General features: G+C 44.7%; 1 protein-coding gene across 1 annotated transcript in view; it reads right to left on the reverse strand.

Moving 5' to 3' along the window:
* Window positions 1-23,589, reverse strand: part of WDFY4 (WDFY family member 4) — a 269,557-nt gene that overhangs the window by 76,206 nt on the left and 169,762 nt on the right. The window contains exons 40-43 of the mRNA XM_072971154.1: window positions 17,065-17,142; window positions 10,787-10,993; window positions 9,406-9,457; window positions 6,672-6,835 (exon numbers count right to left, since the gene is read on the reverse strand). Coding sequence (XP_072827255.1) covers window positions 6,672-6,835; window positions 9,406-9,457; window positions 10,787-10,993; window positions 17,065-17,142 — 501 coding nt within the window. The remainder of the gene's footprint in view (window positions 1-6,671; window positions 6,836-9,405; window positions 9,458-10,786; window positions 10,994-17,064; window positions 17,143-23,589) is intronic.

Here is a 23,589-nt window from a genome sequence, read left to right on the forward strand (position 1 = left end):
GTGTGCCCTGTGCAGGCAAAAGGGGAGATAAAGCACATCTTCGTGGTGCTCGTGGTCTAACAGGAGAGACAGAAGAATGCCAACTGTCCTGGCACAGCATGGGGCTGGAGGGAAGGACAGGCACTCTGGGGGCACAGAGGAGAGTGCCCAGCCCAGACAGGGGCGGGAGAGGGCGCAGGGGTGACATCAGAAAAGTGGGCCCCAAGGCAGTGTCCCCCAAGGCTGGGGTTAGGAGCTAAGAAGATAAAAACTGTGGACAAACATCCCAAGTCACAAAATCTTGAGCCAGTTGGACATGTTTTGAGATTATAAGTAGTTCTGTATAATCAGACTACAAAGGCAGATGTGTAAGTGTTGCACGCTTGTATAAGGGTGAGGGAGGCACAGAGCCAGCTCACAAGTGGCCTTATGCACAAAGTTTGCAGAACAGAGTCTCAGAAGGTGTTATATAGTGATGACACTGCAGTTCTGTATTTTAGAAAGTCGGCCGTGGTGATTCACCCCGGGGTGGGGGGAAGTTACTACGTGCAAAGGTTGACACACTTCTTCACTTTCTACAAATGACCTCAGCTAAAAACACCTAGGAAGAGCTTGAAGCTGCACCCTGCTGTCCAGAGCAAAACTATCTCCCTTTGAGCTGATTCTTTTCTACTAATATTTTATATCGAGTTTATAGGAAAACTTTATAAATATTTAATTGTTCATGTAATTAAAAGGAACAGCCACGGCAAAAACAACTCATGTGAGTTCTGACTCTGGACTGGGTCTGGAAGCGCATTTTTCCAGCAGAGACTCACTTCTGAGAGCAGCTCCGTGGAGGGGTTACAGGGGACCATCCCCAAGTGCACAGCGGCTGACGCAAGCCCGCGGTTAACATGCGTTAAATAAACCCCTCCTCACATCAGATGGAGCTGGTAGCAGAGAAATGTGTTTGTGGTTCCCGGAATCATTAATCAATGACTCAAAAGTGGCACAGAGTAATTACAGTCCCAGGTATCGCTGGAGGCGAATACAGATCCAATGTTCAGGCAAGGAAATGAGTTAAGCTGGTGCCATCCCGGAGCGCCAGGTCTGCCTGCATCCCCTAGAGGCCTCTGTCTGGGTTGAGCCATCTAGAAGTCTGGAAGGCGGTTATGCCCTGGAGTCTCCTGGACTGTGTGTGGCAAAGGCCATAAAAGCAAGTGCTCCTGAGACGGCAGGGGAGGAGGGGCCAGGGCTGTTGTGGGGCTGCCCGCCCACTGTAGGTTGACAGCCACCTGAAGGCAGGTGCCCCAGGTTTGCTGAGTGTGGGTGCACACCCTGCTGTGGGCTGCTTTCACTTAGAAAAAGCCCACGGTCCAAAAGGTCTTATGGAGACATCTGAATTAGGGGAACTCTCAGCCTACCACAATGCTCACTACAAAATGTCTCAACACAAGCAGAAAATATTAGTCTGGGGAAATGCAGAAAATAATCATCTACACACACACACACACACACACACATGCACACAAACACCTGCTGTGGGGCAAACTTTCCGTATCTTTGCTTGAACAGGTTCATGGTCCTAGGGTCAGCACGGCAATCCTCCCATCCTTGACTTCCAATGCCTGTCCTTGACAATGAGTATAGCAGACAAGGACTAAGGTTACGGTGGGAGGGGACGCCCTGGAGCCTGGAGGCCTGCCTGCCTGGACCAGCGTTAACCAGAACGTTTGCAAAGAAGGCAGAGGGGAGCCTGGAGCCAATCTCCAAGCCCCAATAGGGAAGGTTGCTGAAGGTGATGGAGAGTTTATGTAACTGGCCCAACATAGGGGGTTGAGAGGTAGTAGAAAGAGTGAAAAACCACACGAACCTGGAGCAAGACAGGCCTGAGACGAAATCCGAGCAATTGCAGTTAGTAGCCCCCCTAGGCTCTGGTTTTGCCATCTTCAGGATGGAAATGATAAAGCCTCCTTCACGAGCCTTGTAAGACTAAAGGAGATGTTATATGAAGAGCACCCAAAACAGGGGCTCCAGATGTCCCGCTGTTGACATTTTTGCCAACAAGAGTGATAAAGAGCAGAACGAGGCTCTGAGTCCAGTCTGAGCACTTGCCCTGTGCCAGACTGCCCTCTTGGGCACAGGCTGCTGGCGCCTGCCTCCCTGGTGGTGGTGGATTGGCAAGGCAGCCAGCCCTCTGCTCAGCCACGCCTCACCTGCTCCCAGAGGGGCTCCCCACACAGCCACGGCGTGCCACTCCTCAGGCTGCGTCCTGAGGTGTCTGACAGCAGACAGGGTCACTGCTGCAGGCAGGCTGCCCAGGGTCCTGAGACCCTGCACTTTCCCGCGGCACACTTGGCTGGCTCCCTGTGCACAGCTTCCTGACACAGCTGCGCTCTCCAGGTCAGCAGATCTTTCCAAAGCACAAATGCTACGTGTCATGGAAGGAAGAGACTTGGATGAATTCCAGTCTGTCGCTGCCCTTAAAGACATCACAGTCAGAAATAATCACAGAGCCGAGTGGTAAGGAGGATGCTGGCAGGGGCGTGAGCAGAGTGCTTTGGGCAGCCCTGGGGCTCTAAGTGCACTGGGGATGGACACACCAGCACAGCTCACCCAGGAGAGGAGGAGGCCTCTGGCTGCAGGGGAGCGGTGAGCAGTGGGCACGGAGCCCTGAGGAGCTGGCTGATGGAGGTGCAAACAGTGGAAGGCGTCCAGGTCACAAAGCTCCATCTGCCCCACCAGCCAGAAGGGCCTGCCCCACTAAGGGTTCTTCAGTCTAGACTTGACCCTGCTCGCTCTTCCAGCCCATGGATGTCCTCAAGTTCCAGGGCCTGCTTCCCTCTGCACCTCCCTGCCTCGTGCTTTACATTCAGGGGCCTCACCACACATCATCCAGGCCCCAAACCCAGCAACTTCCCTCTTTCCCACTAAACACTGGCTTTTTGTACTGGGCACAGAACTCCTAGATGGGACCCACTCCAGCTGGTCAGGTTTCTTGTGGGCTCTACTCTGACCCTCTGTCTCATCCTCCACCAACTCAGTAAGACAAGAGACTCATTCAGACCCGGAGTGTCCCATCTGGCCCAAGCACTCACCAAGCGCAAGCCCAGCCCCTGCCATTCCCAGCCTCACCGGCTCCCAGGAGCATCCTGGAGGCGGCCAGGGCCAGGCGTGAACAGGAGCTCTTCCTCATTTGCACTGACAGGCTCTTTCCCACTTGCTCGGGGCCATGGCTTAGGTACCAGGGTTCATATCCCACTCCTCCCTCCTTCTTAGAATAAATCCTAAGGGACTATTAAAAGACAAGCCACAGTCACGGTGATAACAGTGGACACAAGCCACCAAGCACTCCCCCAGGGCCAGGCCCAGAGTTTGGGGCAGGGACACGCAGTGTAAGTGGTGGAGGTGGGACTGGGACCAGGCTAGAGCTTCTGCCCACCCTGCCGCCAGGAAGCCTGTCCCCGGCTGGCCCTGGCCATTCTGCTAGACCTGCTTCTCCAGGGAGCAGGTGTTCCTAGTGGTTTGGTTCCACTGATCCTGCAAGAACTCAGGCTGAGTCAGGAAACAATCTCTCCCTCAATTTACCAAAGTCAGAGGCAACAAGCACAACCCAATGAAATGAAATCAAAACAACTTGTGCAAAGAACAATGTCTTGATAGTGTCCAGAACTGCCTTTCCTTGCAGCTGCTCAGCCCCCCATTTCAGGGAGCTGACACTCCTTTGACCCCCCACCTCGGCTGGCCCCTCCCAGCACTAAGTGGAAACAGGCCAGCTCCGGCCTCGGCCCCTGCTGGATTTCACATGCTTCTGTCTGCACAGCCTAGGGTCCCTGCCACCACAATGAGCCACACGCGGCATTCTGACAGCTTCCCGCTGTGTGACGGGAGGATCCAGAAGGACCAAAGTTTAAGTACAAGGCAGTGGAGGATGGGAAAACAGCCTCTTCCTGGTCCTGGCCCACCACTCCGGCTCCCCCGGCAAGGCCCCTGAGTTGCTGGGTGGGACAGTTAGCAAAAACAAGGCTCTCCGAGACCAGGACAAGCACCAAAGGCAAGTACCAGCTGTACCAGCCGGGCAGGGACTAGCTCTGGCTGGGACTCTAAGCTCCAGACCTCACCCTCAGCCCAGCCCAGTCAGGGTGGGAACCACACGACTAGTCTTGGGAAGCACATGGGAGTCAGGTCATCTGCAGAACAGCTCTTCTTGGAAGGTGAGGTCATGCACTAGGTGAGATGTGGACGCTGAGCGATACCAGACATGGCAGGAAGTATTTGGGGACAAAGATGTATCCCCAGGAGCCTCATGCCTGGTTATCCCATCAAATACTAGACTAGGTGCTACTCGAAGGGCTTGAAATTATCCTTCACTCCAGATGAAATTAAGATTGCAAATCAGTGGAACTTAAAATAGGAGATTATTCTGTATTACCTGGTGGGTCCAGTGTAATCCCATGAGACCTTAGCAACAGAGAGGAAGTTAGAAGAGTTGGTGGGAGAGACGATGGAAGATGGAGGCAGAGGGGAGACGAGGCAGAAGAGGGTCAGACAGTCCACAGGGTGAGATGGCCATGACTTGTAGCTGGCTTGAAGTTGCAGGAAGGGGACCGCTAGGCAAGGGATGTAGGTGGCCTCTGGCAGCTGAGAATGACCCCTGGCAGACAGCCAGAAAAGAACCAGGGACCTCAGTCCTATGGAAGCATGGAACTGAATTCTGCCAACAACTGAAGGAGTTTGGAAACATGTTCATTCCCGGAGCCTCGAGAAAGAAACACCTTGGTTTCAACTCTGTGAGACTCTAAGCAAAAACCCAGCTGAGCCATGCTGTGCTCAGACTTTTGAGATCATAAGTGTGTAGTGCTTTAAGTCACTAAGCTTGTGGTCATTTGTTACAGCAGCAAAAGAAAATTAATATACCACATAAAACCGAAGCATCGCTTCCTTCTTATCAAAACAATAAAAAGAACCGATATGGGGACAGATGACATATAATGCAGTATTTCCTTATCCTATCAGGAAAGTAGATGGGATGGCTGGGGCTCCATCATCTGTTGAACGTGCATCCTTCATAGCAGGACTTCTCACCTTGGCATATAGGCATTCGGGGCGGAGTGATAACATTCTGCCGCCCCGAGCCCACCAGATGCCAGCAGCACCCCCTCCTCACCACGTCATGCCAACCAATGTTGGCAAATGTCCCTCAGGGAACTGTCCCCTGCTCAGCATCACTGCTTTATACGATCCTTTAAGGGCATGAGGCAAAGAAGAGTTTTTATAGTAAGAAAGCATTGATCTCTTAGCTGTTTTCAACTGAGTGGGCATTTACTAAATATCCATTTACCCAAATGAACGTATTACTATATGCTATGTCCAAGAGGTCACCGCTTGTTATTACTCAGGGGCTCGACATTATGCATATACATACACACATATATAAATATGTATGTTTTGATATCCATTTTTTAAACTTTCACAAGGATTACTTCTGTAATCGAAATAAAATGAACATGAATGTAATACATCGTTATCCACCAGTATTTACCGAATGGCTTCTCCGGGCCTGCCTGTGGTTAGGTACCTGGGAGGGGTCCCTCTGTTAAGGGGTGGGGGTGTAGTGAGAGAGGCCGACAGGTGAAGTGAGGAAGGTTAGCCTGTGTGCCGGGAGCAACGGCGCAGTGGAGACAGCGATGGGGGAGAGACCAGCTCTCCAAGTCTCAGACTGGGGACTGGTCGAGATGGGCTTCAGGGAGTCAGCTGCCCAGAGTCTAGTGTGCAAAGCGCTGCAGGCAGCCGGAGCAGCAGGAGCGAAGGCCTGGTGGCGAGGTGTGATGGGGACTTGCAGGTGTGCTCTCTGTCTGAAAGCTGTGGGCTAAGCAGGTATAAGGACGGAGTTGCTCCAGGACTGCGTCGCTTGAACTGTTACCCAAATCTGAAAGCAGCTAAGCAGCTCGGCCGAAGTTCTGCCGCTGTCCATCTGGCTGATGCACTTCAAGGCAGCCCTTCTACCCAACCCCCTCCAGGAGTCTCTGCAAGGAACCTGCCTCTGGAAAGGACACACCAGCCCTCCTCCGGTCATACCAAGGGGATGTGCACACCTGGGCTCCCACAACCCAGCTCCAGGCATCCCAAACCGTGCGTGTCTCTGCTAACTGGCCCAGCCTGCCTCCTGGCCATGCACACTTCATCTCCGGGTCCACCCTTCTGAGGGCTGACGATGTCACAAGTGTGCTTCCCCAGGCCTGAGTGGAGGCCAAGGGGAGCTGGTTTCAGGGTGGTGAGTGTGGGGACAGCTGGGACATATGGGTCAGGATATGCAAACACACCCACCAGGACCCCTCACTCAAACTGTGGGGTGGACCCCTCAGGGTGGTCAGGTTGTGAGCAGGAGGCCAAGCTGCTGAATGACAGGAAGGTCAAGAATTCTAAATTTGAAGCCTGCCTTGTAAAGGTCAGTGTGGGACATTAGAACGTATTTTACTTAACAGTTCATTAGCTTGACTTGCATCTTTCAAACATCCTGATGCAGGCTGCATGGACATTTGCACCCTCGCTCTGGGACCACGAGTTTAGGAGCGCGCTGTTGTTTTTGCTCATTGATTTTTTTTTTTTTTTGATGGTGAATGGACATATCACCTCCCACTTGAGTGCAGAAAGCTTAGTCCTCCCATGTCTGAGCATCTTTAAAGAATAATGGTGACAGCCTGTGTTACCTTTTCATGATCCAGAAGCTCCTGTAAAATGACTTGTCTTTCCCGGCACAGCTCCAGGAAATCTTCGGAGTGCAGACTTTCGTGTAAGGCCGGGAAGAAGGTCAGCTGGGTGCAGTCTGTCGCCTCTTCTCCCTCGCTCTCAGCCTCCTTAGCTGTCAGCTCGTCTGCAGCAGCAGAAAGGGACACTGGGTTTGAGCCTGAGCCGCCAGAAGTCACGAGGGATGGCGTGCAGCCTGGGCCCGAGTCCCTGGGAGGAACTGCCGGGTTTCAGGGCAGCTGTGAACGGTGTGGATCCCAGCAGGACCCTCACTATTTCCGGAAGTGGACACACCCCTCTGACCCCGTGGTGCGGTGACCACGCCTGCAGGTTGACGCCCTCCGGAAGGTGAGCCCGGGGCCTGGCTGCTCTCCAGTGACCACCAGGCTACATTTCAGAATTCACCTCCATTAATCAGGAAGGCAACTGCCTACAGGGTCACCCGGGAAGTGCTTTTTCTGAACTACATTTTGTTAACTCCATTAAAAGAATGAGTTTCTCAGAAACCTCTAATTACAGAAGCACTATCTTCTTATTGTAAAAAACTGGAAGCATGTGAAATTGGGAGACATTCAAAAATTGGGAGAGAGAAAATAAATACCAGCCATGTCCCCAGAGAGGGTGCTACTAACAGCAGCGTCTATTTGATGAGCACTCCCTGTGCTGGGGACCTGAAGGACATGTCTCCTCTAGTCCTACAGAGGCTGTAGATTCCACTTCATCCTCACTCACAGGTGAGGGAGTGGATAGAGGCTAAATGTTTTGCTCAAGGTCATACAGCTACTAAGAACTAGAGGCGGCGTCTGAACCGAGTCTCTCTGAGCCCTGACGCTGACCTTTCCACCCTAGGCTGTGTGTCTTCACTGGCCTCAGTTTGGTTTACTTATGACATCTTTTTTGTACATATAAGTGTGTGCACGCACGTATGTAATTCTGGACATGATAAGAATTAATGCTGAATTTATAGTTTTTCTTTTCTACATTTTTTGCTCAAGATTACACCACGAGTAATTTCCCACTCTGTTGAAAGTTCTTAGAAAGCAACTAAAGCGGCTGTGTAATAATCTCTTGCAGAAATCTTCCATGATCACCCGGCCCATCTCCTATTTTTCAGAGATACAACTAGTTTCTGTTTCCGGACGACCAAAATCTCCAGTGCTGCGATCATGTGTGCGTGCGCGCATCGAGCCTCATTCCCTGCGGCTGCACTCCTGGGCATGCGCATTTGGGTGCCAGCTAGGCCTATACCTACGTGGGTCCCCAGATCTTGCTCCTCCACCCTATCCTGGGCGTCCACCTGCCCGAAGCAGTACAATGCACATGGCTGCAAAGTCAGGGTGCTACTGGCCATTTTCTTTGTGCCAAGATGCTCATGTTTTTGACCCCCCCTCCCACCTGAGAGGCTCATATCTGGATGAATGAAAGTGCCTGCTGCTCACAGCAACAGCCATCACAGGCTCTCCTCCAGGCAGAGAAACACTGCGTAGAGACAGGCACCCAGGAAGGAAGGCTGGAGAATCACAGCCCTCTCTTCTCCTCCACTGAGCTCCCTACTGGGAGCTGGGGGGTCCATGCTGGAGACACGGAAGAGGCTTGGGGTCACAAGTGACCAGGGGCTCTGTATGAAGGGGGCGAGGGGACTTAGCAGCCCATGGCCCTAGTCCACGTGATTTTTACCACTGCAGCCACTCACTCTCGGGGGAGGGGGGTGGCAGGCAGACTCTCCTTCTGACCTGGGGTTCGGGGGCTTGTGGTGGAAAGAAGAGAAACCCCAAAACAGGCATTACAATGTCATCCCAAGTCCTGTGCTACAGTGGCACCCCCAAGTCAACCTGGGTCACAGCTCACGATCCTCACTTCTGGGCTTTGTCACTGCAGACTGACAAGACAGCAGGCTCACACAGAATCAGTGCTGAGACACTAAATCACACACATCTGATCAGCTCCAGGAAGCTGTCGTTGGGGTAAGAGTATGGTATTAGCTGCAGCTCAGGATACGATGAAACTCACAGACAGGGGGCGTCTGAAGCACAAGGCAGAGTCTTCGGTAGAAACACAAAATTTGAAAGAGAGCGAGAGAGCGAGAGAGCATGTGTGTGTGTGTGTGTGTGTGTGGTGCATTCGGATGTGTTCGGGCCAAAATGACCCTTGAAAATAAACAGGATTTTCAACATATCGCCTCAACCAAATTCCTCCATGAGTATTACACAAAGCATAAGCATAAACATCCAAAATGATTCAAAGCATTTTTTTAATTGGGGAAATAATAATGACTATCATCTCCATCATTTCCATGATCAGATAATTCAGCGTAAGTATTAAATATCTATTCCACCCATTTTCGCTCTAACACATTTTACTGTTTTCCTCCTAAGTGTTCTGGGTCACATACTGAACATGTATTGTATTTGTGGGGGTGAGGGGGACACCTTTAAAGTTTCCCTCATATTGTAAATTGATAGTTTCCCTGAAAAAAATTCTGATTGTTGAAACCTAAGTAAGAAATTCCTCCCCTAACGGAGTGTCCTGGATGGGTCCCTCTTCATTCTGGGGAGCCCACAGACAGAAGCCCTTGCACTCATGACTCGAGACGTGCAGCGTTCTCTTTCTATGATATATTAACTTCACTTTAAGAGGATGTTAAATAAAGCCAAGACTTGGTTTAACTAGTAAATAAAAAATAGAAGAACTGAATACCTTGGTTTTCAGCATTCATTTGAGACATAGCACCATTTCTGTCTTGGCTTTCCTGAAATAAAGCCAAAGAGAAATTGAATCTGGGGTACCCCACCTCACCGTTCCACAGATTCATAAACACACACACATGCGTACGACCCCTTCAAATCACTCATACACTCAAGACTCAGACGAAAGGGAAGCCAAATGCCAAATCCTAGAGGACTGCAATAAAATGTAAGTATTAATGTTCCTAAGTCAAAGGGGAAAAAACCCACAATCTTCCATTAAGTAGGATTTACAGTAATTACTGAAGATGATGCCAGGTGGGAACTGACAGCATCCTGGATGTCTGTGGTACAGGCCACTCTGGAGAGGGGGACCAGGGACAGGGTCTGGAACTGGACAGCCCAGAAGACCAGAGATCAGTTCCATAGCCAGCCTTTGGCCTTGTCAGCAGCATTATGGGCAGGTTTATTTTTCCTGCCTCCATCTAAGAAATGTATTGAGGGAAAAGTACTATATACCACCATTTATTGACAATACATTAAAAATCTAAGTGTCTACTGAATAAGTGAAATGTAATTTCTCATTAGGTTTTATAAACCTGAGGTTACAGACTGGAGAACCTTGTAATTCTAGACAGATGCCGAAGGAAATGTCTTGTGTTCCAGTGTTCGGAAACCTACTTTTTAGAATATCTTAAATCACGATTGTTCAATGAGGACACGAGATCCTATTAACAGATTCTTCTATATCTACTACCAACCCAAGGATGGTTCTCCATCCTTTAAAAGGCAAAAATGTAAGGCTGACAACAGAGAGTCCAAGCTCCCTTACAGCAAACTTTCAGAGACTGCCCAGCTCCCGTTGCCTGGGAATTCAATCCAGCTTCCGGGTCATTTGGACAAGTGGGGCACTGGCCCGAGCTTGCAGAAATAGCTGAGTTCAAGATGTTTCAAGTTAAGGCAACACAGGATTTGCTTGCACAGTAATGTCCTTGGCGGCGCTGGTTATGACCACTCCACAGCACATAACTTGTGCGAGCAGACAGTGGCCATCACGTGGCTCTTTCCAAACACAGCATCCACATCACTTTACCTAAATTTTCTGTTTGTCAGCCTGGTAGTGGGTCAGCAGTGTAGATATGAACCACTTGCTCACTCCTTCATCCATTCATTCAGGCTGTACTCACAGCATCCCTTCTTGTACCCTGGGAGCTAGTCATTCTTTTCCTCTGGGAAGCAGCATCAGAAACACAGCACAGCTCTCCTACGGTCAATTGCGAATGTTCTCACTCCTACCTGCCCGTGCGAAGCACCCTCGATGAAAACAACATCAGATGCTAAAGTGAACACTTCCTGCCTGGAAGCATCCTTGTCTCGTCTCGTCTAACCCTTACCTTGAGCCTTTCTCGGCGCCGGGTCTCCAGCAGGGACAAGCGTCGGATGCGCTTCCTCATGCGAGCCGGCCCTTCTCGCCAGTCCAGTTCCCACTGGGAGCAGGGTGTGGCTACTGCCATCTGGCTCCACAAGCCCAACTCCCCAAAAAGCTGCTCCTGGATCCTGGCCCAGGCAGTGGCTGCCTTGATGTTGTCACATCTCCGCCTCTGGGAAGGAGAAAAGTGCAGTGTCACCCCAGACACATTTCTTCACTGGCTTCGCCCCCAACCTCCTGGGTGAACAGACCAAGGCCCCTATAACTGAGGAAAATCACCCCAAGAGGTAGCCCCAAGCACCTGCAGGTGGGGTAGCGTACCCTCTGGAGCCAGGACCAGGCCAGGAGAAGAAAATCAATTTGTCAGCTTGGAGACCATTTAATTTAGCTCAGGGAAGGAGAAAACCATCTGCCCTTTGGCCTTCAGATTCATCAGAGTGATAGGATGGACACAGACCCTCAGCACAGCCCTACCCTTCCAATGGACCAGAAATTTTGCCACGGCCCCTACCCTTCAAAATGATGCTGAAAACACTCCTTCCAGTGTCTAGACTGGCGATGTGGTGAGAATGCTCACAGAAGCTAAAACCTTTGACATTAATTAAAATAATCCCACCTAGTATCAATGAACTCCTCACGGCGTGCACAGGCGGCACCTGACTGTTACACCTTCTGCTGGAGTATAACTCACACCTTCTACAAGATACGTCAACATTCCTAAACTGCATTTGTATGCCACGCTGAGGTTTCATACCTCATCTGTCAAGGAAACGTTCCAATTCAGTCTGCACAGCAGAATCAACTTTGTCTGTAGCATGAACTTTTGCAATTATTGAAATATTTGATGGTGTGCACCCTACATTTTCATTTTCATTTTTCAGAAAACTAAAAGGTGACAGTGTTAATAACATGAAGCAGACCTCATAAACTTTGCGGCAAGAGGAAAGAAATGCATTGTCATGCGTTAGGCTGAGCCCCACACTCACTCTTTCTCATTTCCTCTACACGGTGACACCATGAGTGCAACTTGGTGTTTGGAAATGTTTTCTATTATCCTCATGAGGAAACCAAATCTAGAGAGGAGGGTATAGCTCAGTGGCAGAGCATATGCTTAGCATGCACAAGGTCCTGGGTTCAGTCCCCAGGATCTTCATTAAAAAATAATAATAAATTAAAAAAATAAATTAATAAAAATAAAAATCACCACTGTGTTAGAAAGGAAGAAAGAAAGGAAGAAAGGAAGAAAGAAAAACCAAGTCTAAGAGAGGAGAAGTAACTTCCCCAAGGACCAACAGGTGACTGGGCTGAGATCAAAACCCAGTCTGTCTGATTCCAGAACCTTCGCTTAAGCCTGCATGCTTTAACTTCTTTCCTGGGGACTTTGTATCATTCCAGTCATTGGTATGATTCCAATCATTCCAGTAACTTGTGATTTCTGCTGGTATTACTTCAAAGACTGACAGACTTAGATCTAGATAAACCCTGTAAATCCAGGCCATTCTGATTTGATAAATGGTTCTCAGAACTTGAAAATTCCCACAAAAACAGGACAGCTGGTATAGTGCTCAGCACCTGGTCTTTGGTGTCCAATGAACCTGGGCCGTCACCACATTTCTGCTCCTCACTATCTGTTTAAGCTAAAGGAGACTCAGCTTCCCATTCGTCAAATTTGGTTAGTAATATTACCACCATAACAGAAACATGGGTTTATGTAACTATCAAGTGAGACAATATTTTCTGGAGTTTATTACGCTGCCTTACCCAGCTTAATCAGTTAGTATTTTTATTGTGAATAACGATCCTACTTCAAAACAAAATTGCTTTGTTTCTCCACAGTTCTTAAATTCACGTATGAAATAGTTACTGCATTTTACAAGAATGCCAATTGGTTAATAGAAAACTCCAGAAAAATAATGACTATCCGAAGCCTTTTATAGGGATTTGGTTATATGAAATGAACACTTGTTTGGGGAAAACATTTCAGCTCTTTGGAGACTGTTGCTGTGTTTGTAGTATTGAGCTTCATAAAAGGATGAACAATCCCCAGCTGTTTGGTTGTCCACCCAGGGGCTTCAAATTAGTCTTTTAAGAGTGTTCCTTTCACCCCAATCTCCACATACGCAGCCTTGAGATTCACGGCTGCTTGAGTCTTCATCACAGGACAAATCAAATGTGTTGTCTTGAACATCTGCAGCCAGACAGATGTGTGTCAGCGGCGCAGTCCCCCTGAGATGAATGACTGTTTAGTCCGTGACAGAAGGCTACGTGTGGTCACCCCACGACAGAGGACGTGAGATGACCAAATAAACAAAAGTCCTGAGTCCCTGCACCTGCAAGGGATGCTGTAACGCCCGTGTTTCTGCACAAGGTGAGGTACTCTTTCAGTTCAAACCCTGAGTGGGCCAAATGCCACACTGGATGGAGAGGCACGGATGCTGGTGTGTTAGAGGCAGGTATGATTCTCGGCCGAATAGAAACTCTGGGGTAGCATCACTGAGAGCTTCCTCTTGGCAGCCAGCCCTTCCCTACTTCCAGTCCCCAGTGCTTGGACGGCTGACCCCAGGCCTGGCTTCAGGGGTGGTGAATGGCTGTAGGATGGGCTAGTGAGCATCATTCCCTGGGATGAGGACGGGTGGTCTCTAGGGCCCGTACAGGGAACACGGCAGAGAGGTGGGTGTGTACATGTTCAAGGTAGCCCACCTCTGATCCCAGGCAACCTTGTGTGCATCAGGAAAAGGCACCTGATGTATCTGCAGCTGAGCCAGATACAGCCTACCGGCAGGCCACTCAACAACAAGACAGTCCCTTTGTGATTTCTCATCCTTTACAGGAGCCCCGTCTCGTTCCAGGATGTACAGCCAAGGGAACTGGGCATGAATTCACTCCAGCCTCACATGCGGTCTCCTTCACCTGCCCTGCTGCCTCAAACATATTAGTAATCTCATACCTTTGTGTGTGTGTGTGTGTGTTTATGTGAGCGTGTGTGTGTGTGTGTGTGTTTATGTGAGCGTGTGTGTGTGTGTGTGTGTGTGTGTGTGTGTGAAAGAGTGAAAAGAAAGAGGAAGAGAGGACATGGGTTCCTTAGAGCAGAGTTTGAATACCTGGATCCAACTCTTCCTGAAGCCTGATCTTCTCCTGGATTTTGCAGTAACACAAAATATTTCATTTATTGCCTAAGCTAGTTTGAATTGACTTTCTGATACTTACATCTGAAAGAGCTGTGACCAAATCTTAATGAATGTATAGAGACTGAGCAAGAAATGGAAATAGCCTTTTGGCCCCCAGAGAGCCCAAAAGAGCAGGGGACAGCCCCTTGCACACTAAAAGAAAGGCCATTTCTGGGGTGGAAGGCATCTTGCAAAGAGCTTTAACTAGTGCTTAAAAAAAAAAAACAGCATAGAATGAGGTATCTCTGTAAGGAATGCGGAGGACTCAGGGGGAGAACAGGTGGTCTGGGGATGTAACAGAGCAGAACCAGAGCAGCTGGACCACAGACAAGAGAACAAATAGAACTGGAAATGGCACAGAGGTGTCTGGGCAGGGCCAGAGTAGAGGCACCTGTTTTCACCACTGCTTCTGGGATGATGAGAAATCTGGGAGACTGAGTATCACAACTGCATGATTTGCTGGTGATGGGATGATGCTTGGTTTAACTTCCAGGACACCGGGTGACACTGTCTCCTCATGCTGTGAGCACCTGCCGGCTTCAGCGAGCTCTCGGGTGTAGGTAAACAGGTTACACGCCGAGTTAGAAGAGTTTCACACAAACTCACTGAGAGCCGTGTGGGCTGGGGCCCCGCAATTTCATTACCTCCACCCTCTTGGGAGGACCTCACTGAGTGTGCTTCGGAGAAACTGTCCTTGAAAACTATGGCATATTTCACAAGCCTGATTTCTTTCCAGAACTTGGACTTGACTTCTCTGGAAGTGGGTTGGGGCCCGCACTGGGAAAGTGTGCTGCTCCTTAAGAGAAATCGGGGTGAACGCTCCAGACCCCATTATCTCCGTCAGATGGTGATTACATCTACATTCCTTTAAACATTGAAACAATCTGTCTTAAATATTTAAACACTTGGAAAGTATCCTTCTGGATTAGCTTCAAATGCTGATTTTCTCAAAAATACCTCACTTGACAGTAAAACTCTGTGCAGCTTTCTCAGGTGCCCTCCGAGCCCCAGTCAGGCCAGCTGCTGAGAACGAGCCAGGCTGACGTTTCCGGGGGCTGGACCCCTGCTTGCCCTCCGGGCTCAGAGCCTCTGCTGAGGTGCTGCCCTTCCTGATGAAATTTCAACCCTTCAAATTCCAGCAAAAATCCATGAAGTATCACAGAGCACAGCTCTCCCAGCCGTGACCAAATCTTTCAGGCTTTTCCAACCATTGAAGGAGAAATGGTCACAATCTAGGTGACAATGTGGAAGTTCAGATAAAGAACACCCTCTGTCTTGAAATGGACCAAGTGTGATAAGGATATCCATAAAGAAAGAACTCAGTCCTAAACGAGTCATCTTATGTTCCCCGCAATGGCAACTGAATTTATTAGCAGTCTTGCTAGTCCTGAATGAGGTTGGTGAATGCAGGTAGGGAGGCACTGACATGCAAGGGCCTGCCAAGGAGCACAGATAACATGCAAAGATATGCCAGCAAGACATCTACCCAGCTGTGTACCCCGAAACCTCCTCCCCCACCCCTGCCGCGACTGATAAACTGCCCATCTCCTTACACAGCATAGTCTGGGAGGCTGTGTGGCTAGACTGTGTGTTTCTGGGTGCTGGATGCACGTCTCACAAATCCTTATTCCCAGGGGCACATTGTGGGCTCCCAGACAAGCATATGTTGGATCAGGTTCCTTGGATTGTTTTGCTTCCCTTGAAATTGGGAACTCCTGTTCCCACGTCCCCACGGCACGCTCACTGGTTCCTGATACCCCCCTGCTCCTGTCTTGGTGGTAGAGCACCCTAGTACTGGCCTTGTCGCCCTGAGTTTGGCTGTTTCTTTACTCTTGGTCCCACTACTGCATGTAAAGAACCTCTGAGGCAGAGCAGTGTCATGACCATCTCTGCCTCTCCTATACCTGGCACAGGCTTTGGCACAGAGAAATGGTAAAGTAAAAATATAATCTGTGAAGTTTTAATACTATTGTTGTGGTCTATTATTAGCAAGCATTATAAATTTTGTTAACAACAATAACACTGGCTAAAAATGAACGTCCTAGCCATTTATTAACTACATATGGGACATCTATTCCCTGCCAGCCACGGAATGAGCCTTTCCCTACTCATTCTTTAATCTTTACAGATAGGCAGTATTATCCCGTCTTAAAGATGGGGATTCTGAGGCTCAGACTCAGGCCTAGGAAGAGGCAGGCCTGAGATTCAAATAGAGATCCCACTAGCATGAGATCCAGCCAGCCAGCCAGAACTCTTGAGCTCGCCTGTACAGATATCACACCTGGAGAGGTGATTCCAGTATCTAAACCTGCCGTCATCAGTGGCAACCCATCGCCCTTAGGGTAATATGCAAAACCCTAAAGTGGCAGCAAGCTCTCTGTGCACTGGCCCTGCCTCATCTTCACCCTTGTCTCTTCCCAGCTCAGCTCATCCCAGTTACCTCCTCTTCTCCCACGTAACTGATAACACCAGTGCTTTCCTGACCCGGGAGCCTCACACATTCCCACCCCTTAGTCAAAACCATTTCCTTAAAATGCTTTTTAGCTCCTATGCCTCCTTCTTCAGATTTTAACTTAGAGGTCACTTCCTTGGAGAGGGCCTCTGATCTGCTCAAATGAAATACCCATCCCCAATCATAATCTCCCACCGCATTTTTCCTGCCTGTTGCGCATTCCAAATTATGATGATCTATTTATTCGTGCAGTGATTGAATGTCTAGCTCTCCTTCAGAGTGAAGTTCATGAGAGTGAGGCCCACGCCTGGTGTGTTCACAGTCATGCCCCTAGCTCCTAGCACAGGGTCTGCTACACCCTCAGCTCTCGGGGCCTATTTGCTAGTTGGAAATTCAGTAGATAAGTGGATGGACACACTCACTGCCCATCTTCTCAGATGCTGACAGTGTGGGTACAAATCCCACTACACAGGTCACACTACACAGGTAGGACTGAATTGCTAATGACCAATTATTGACTTAGCCAATTTCAAATTTAAACCGAAGGCCCTTGTGATTCTTTATTTCAAGTTCAAGGTGGACTCCGGTCTACTGTGCAGAGAAAGGCACTGTCCTGTCTCTTACCTGTACGTGATCTTTGTATAGGGATGCGTAGAGTTCCTGACCTCTTCGTCTATAGTTCTCAATACATGACACAAAATCCTGGAGAAGAGAGAAAACAAGTCAGAGCTAATGGCAGTTGTGAGTATACAGGGGAGCTTCTCTGCTCTAACCAACTACCAGGGGAAGTGACAGCCACAGCACTCGGTGACCAGATCAGTCATACCCTCACGCATACACGTCTCAGCCATGCTGATACATTCACAGACAGGTTTATGGGTCACTTCAATCAATTTGAATGAACTGAAGTTCATCCTTATGGGTTATTCCACTTCCAGCTGTGATGAACTAGCTTATAGTAGATAAATCTTTCTCTCAAGAGTAAGTAGAAAAGCTAGATTTGAATAATGTACTTGAAGACAGCAGAGAGCTACCAAGAGAGCCAAGACTCACTAAGATGTGCCCAGTGTCCAATATCTATGTTCTCCCCTCCCCCCAAGATATTAGCAAGTAGGCAAATAGCACAAGAGGCTGAGAAACTGAGCAGAAAGTGGTGGCTGAGAAGCAGAGAAGCCTAACAGACTTTTTGGAAGCCTCAGGTGGCCAAGAAGACAAAACTGGTGTCCAGGTCAACCAAGGCCTCCAGAACATAAGGAATCAAGAGGCCAGAAAGAGGACAGTAAAGAGAAATAGGCCCAGCTTTCTGCATCAGTGTTCCTCTTTAAGCGACTGCCAATTCATAAACAGTAGGGGTGCTGAGAGGCTGAGGACGTAAGTAAAGTTCCAGCAGTCTCAGTCTGTAGAAGCCAACAGAAGGAGGCCTCGCCTCGTGGGTTCCCTGAAGGGCCGCAAAATAGAAACATGCAGGAAACAGACCAGGCCTTACAAAGCCAAGACCCAACTTCCAATAGGCTCAATCTCTGAGTACATTATAGTGATGTGCCCCTACCCCCCAAACATGCAAGAAGACAAAAAAAAAAGTCCCCTCTGGAGAAGGGTCACATCATGTGAAGTCTCTAATCAAGGATTTTTAAACACAATGTTCAGCAGTCAAGCAGAAATTATTAGATATGCCCATAGAAAGAAGCAACAGAAAAACAAACAATAAAAACATACCCAAAGGTACCCAGATATTAGAGTTATCAGACATGGACCTTAAAATAATGCAAATAATATGGTCCAAAATGCAATATGGAGAATTCTGCAAGAGACATGAAATCTATGAAACTATCCAAATAAAAATTCTAAATCTGTACGGTGAATTAATTGAAATTAGAAATTCCATAGGTGTGAGGGAAGGGCATAGCTCAAGTGGTAGAGTGCATGCTTGACATACACAAGGTCCCAGTTCAGTCCCTAGTATCCACCCCAAATAGAAATAAATGAATAACCAACCGCTCCCAAAAGAAATTCCATAGGTGAGTTTAACAGCAGGGTGGACACAACTCAACAGAGGATGAGTGAACTTGAAGAAATATTCTTGCTAACTATGATGAGATGAAAGTATGAAAAATACAAGATAGAGTTATGTAATATATTATGTAATATTAGTAATATACATATGTAATATGTAGAAAGTATCTAACATATGTGGAACTGTAGTCTCAAAGATAGAGAAAGAATGGGTCAGAAGCAATATATGAAAAGTTAACGAGCATTTTCCCAAATGGATGAAAGGCATCAAGTCACAGGCTTGAGAAATTCTACAAAATTAGGAGCTTGAGATTAACAGATACACATTACTCACTATAAAACAGATAAACAACAAGGATCTACTCTATAGCATAGGGAACCATATTCAATTTCTTATAATAACATACAATGGAAAAGAATCTGAAAAAATATATACATCTGTATATGCATAACTGAATCGCTTTGCTGTACACCTGAAACTAACATCATAAATCAACTACACTTCAATAAAAAACAAAACTAAAAAAAGAAATTCCATAAACCTGAAACAAAAATGCAAATAAAACCACACATAAGCCTATCATAGTAAAACTGCAAAAATAAAGACTAAGAAAAAAATAATTTAAAAAAATTGGAAAATAGTTTAGACTAAATTAGAATGAAAAATGACACAATGAAGCATATATGTTAGAGCTAAAAATTTTTGTGGGAATATATATATATATATATAAAATGAATGTAAATTTAAGCCTATAAATTAATCATGCATATCAAGAAATTTGAAAAAAATTAAAACCTAAGAAAAATAAATTAAAAGTCCCCCAGAAAGTCTGATAAGAAACAAAGAACTAGGCAAAATTTACTAGGGACAGGAATGAGGAAAGGAGGTATCATTTAAAAAGTCATTACGAATAGTTTTACGCTAATACATCTGAAATTTTGGATGAACGAGACACATTTCCAGGAAAATATAGCTTGTCAAACTTGATACAAAATGAAATAGAAAATCTGAATTATGCAATGTCTATTACAGAAACTAAATCCATAAATAAAACTCTTCCCACAGAGAAAATTTCAGGACGAGCATAAATGAGAGTGAGAGGATGGGGGAGAAACTTTGAGAAAAAAAAGTAAATTGAATTCAGCAATATATAAAAGTATAATGTAGCACCACATAATTGGATTCATTCCAAGAATACAAATTGACATGAAGATTGAAAAACATTGAACATGATTTGCCGCATTTATGAATTACGGGAGAAACATCACATGACCTTCTCAACAGTTTAGAGAAAGCATTTCATAAAATGCAACAGCCATTAAGAATAAAAAGTCTCAGCAAATTAAAAGAACAAAACTTCCTTAATCTGATCAAGGACAGCTGCAACAAATATGAAGCAAGTATTATATTAGTTTTACCCTGCAATCGGAAATGAGAGAAGAATGTCTACTATCACTGTTTGTAGTCAACATTTTAATGAGGGTACTAACCAGTGCAATAGAAAAAGGAAAAGATATAAAAGGTACAAGGTTTGAAAGGAAAAATAAAACTAAAATTACTCATAGTAAACACTATTCTGTACACTAAAAATGAAAAAATACCCATAGATAAACTATTATAATTAAAAAGAACTTGAGCAAGATCTATTAACACAAAATGTTACTGTATTTGTACATGCTAACAACAAATGATTTTTAAAAAAATATCTTAAAATTATAGACTTATGACTTTTGTATTAAAAATATCAAATACTTAGAAATAATTTAATGAGAGATGTTCACTTATATGTGGAATCTAAAAAAATAAAACAAAAAAAGTATATATATATAACAAAACAGACACAGACCCTCAGATATAGAAAACAAACTAGTGGTTACCAGTGAGGAGAGGGAAGGAGGGAGGGGCAAGATAGGGGTATGGGATTAAGAGATACAAACTACTATGTATAAAATAGGTAAGCAATAAGGATATATTGTATAACACAGTGAATTACAGTCATTATCTCGTAATGAATTTTAATGGAGTGTAATCTGCTAAAAAATCTGAATCATTATGTTGTCCACTTGAAACTAATATAATATTATAAGTCAACTATAATTCAATTAAAAATAATAAATAAGAGAAAGAAATAACATTAAAAAGCCTATAAATATATACCTGCTCTCCTCTTTTTTTCTCTCAGCTTATTTAAAAGACATAAAATTACATAAATGAATAATTATGAGAATGTATTTTGAGTTTATAACATTTACAAGTGGAATATGTGTAATAATAATACCATTAAAGGAGGCAGGATTAAAGGTAAAGGGGTAACATTTCTCTGCCTCACTGGAATTAAGTTAGTATAAGCATGAAGCTGATTCTGATGAGTTATGTGCATCTGGTAAATTTAGAGCAACCACTAAGGAATAACTCAAAAATAATAGTGAAAAAAGTATTAAAAATTTTAAATGCTACAGCATAATACCTTCAATTAATGCAAAAGAAAGCAGTAAAGATGAAGTAGAGACAAAAAAAGACATGACACATAAAAAACAAAAAGTAAAATGACATAAAAAGATATAAACTCAACCATATCAATAATAATTTCAAATATGAATGGAATGAACAATCCAATTAAAAGGCAGAGATTGTCAGATTGGATAAAAAAATAAACAAAATCCAAGTATATGCTGTCTTCAGGAGACACACTTTAGAGTCAAAGATACAAACTGAAAGTAGAAGAATGGAAAAAGGTATATCATGTAAAGAGTAACTACAAGAAAGCTGAACTGGCTATACTAATAATAGACAAAAACTCTAAAACAAAACATAAAACCAGAGATAAAGGAGGACATTTTATAATGATAAAGGGTCAATCTGTCTGAAAGCTGTAACAATTATAAACATATAAGCAAATATAAACACATAATGATTAGCAAAGCATCAAAATATATAAAGCAAAAACTTACAGAAGTGAAGGAAGGAATAAACAATTCAATAGTGACAGTTGGAGATTTTAATGGCTCACTTTCAATATTGAATAGAGCAACTAGACAGAAGGTCATCAAGGGAACAGAAAACCAGAATACTATAAACCATCCAGGCCTAACGGACATCTATAGAACACTCCATCCAAAACCAGTAAAACATACATTCTTCACAAGTGTACGTGGACCATTCTCCAGGACAGAACATATACTAGGCCATAAAACAAACCTACAAAAATCTGAGCAGACATAATACACAGTATGTTTTCTGACCACAATGAAATAAAAGCAGAAATCAATTCACAGAAAGAAATTTGTTAAAATTAAAAATAAGTGTAAACTATATAACACTCTTGAATAATCAATGGGTCAAAAAAGTGCTTCTTTATTCAAAAGGGAAAACTTTGAGATGAATGAATATAAAGAGATAACATACCAAAATGTACTGGACCTAGCTAAAACAGAGCATAGAAGAAAATTTGTAGTTGTAAATAGAGAAAAAGAAATACCTTAAATCAATATTCTAACCTATCTTAAAACTCTGGAAAAAGAAGAGTGAACTAAGCCTAAAACAAGCAAAAGGAAGGAAATAATAAAGATTAGAGCAGAAAGTCATAAACTATACAGAGCAGAAAAACAACAGACAAAATTAATTAAACCAAAATCTGGTGCTTTGGAAAGATCAAAAAATTGAGCAAACTAGCTAAATTTAAGAAAAAAGAGAGAAGATTCAAATTACTATGATCAGAAATAAACACAGGGACCTTGCTACTAGCCTTAAGAAATAAAAAGTATTATAAAGGAATATCATGAGGAATAGAATGATGACACTATGATTATAAAGGAATATATCTGTTTGTTTTTCCCATTTTTCTGGCTTGGCTTTGCACTTTTCTCCCCTTGGGACCCTGATATTTTGACTCTACTCCCAAAAAACATCCCATCAAGGTTGTTTTTTGCCAATTATATGCCAATAAGTTAGATTTACTTAGATGAAATAGACACGTTTAGAAAGACACAAACTACCAAAACTGACTCAAGAAGAAATGAACAGTCAAAATATACTTATTAACAAGTAAAGAAATTGAATTACTAATAATAATATTTTTTTAAACTACCCACAAAGAAAAGCCTAGGCTTAAATGTCTTCACTGCTGAAGTCTACCAAACACTTAATGAACAATTAATACTAATTTTCACAAATTCTTCCAAAAATTAGAAGGAACATTTCTCAACACATTCTATGAGACCAGTATTAACCTGATAATAAAACCAGATAAATATATCACAAGAAAAACACCAATATTTCTTATACACAGAATACAAAAATCCTCAATAAATACTAACAAACTGAATCCAGCAACATTAAAAAGAATTATATGATCAAGTGGGATTTACCCCAGTAATGCAAAATTGGTTTAACACCTGAAAACAATTAATGTAATATACACATAATCATTTCAGCAGGCAAATTAAAGTGTCTGACAATATTTAACATCCTTTCATAAAAAAAAAAACTAGGAAAAAAGAGAGCTTCCTCAACCTGATAAAAGGCATCCAGAAAAACCCATAGCTAACATCATACTTAGTACTGAAAAACTAGATGGATCCCTCTAGCATCAAAAACAAGACCAGGATGTCCACTCTCACCACATCTAGTCAGCATTGTACTGGAAGTTCTAGACAAGGAAAGCAGGAAAGGAAGAAAAATAAAAGGCATCCAAATTAGAAAGAAATGATCTCTGGTCAAAGATAACATAATGCTATAGCATTTTACACCAAAAGCACAATTTACACACTCATAATGAATTGGACCCCATCAACATTAAAAACTTTTGTTCTGCAAAAACCTGTAGGAAGATGATATAATAATAAGCTATAATCTGGGAGAAAACATTTACAAGCCATGTATCCATCAAAGGACTAGTATCTGTAACATACATGAAATATAACAGTAAAAACTTAAAACTCAACAGTAAAAAAAAAATTTCATTAGAATATGTGCAAAAGACATGAATAGACTCTTCACTAAAGAGGACACACAGATGGCAACAAAGCACATGAGGACTATGTTCTACATCATTATCCATTAGGAAAATGAAAATAAAAACTACAGTGAGGTATCACTACACATCTATCTGAATAGTTAAAATTAAACAATGGCAA

This window comes from Vicugna pacos, chromosome 11, assembly GCF_048564905.1.
Source record: "Vicugna pacos chromosome 11, VicPac4, whole genome shotgun sequence".
In the NCBI taxonomy this organism is placed as follows: domain Eukaryota; kingdom Metazoa; phylum Chordata; class Mammalia; order Artiodactyla; family Camelidae; genus Vicugna; species Vicugna pacos.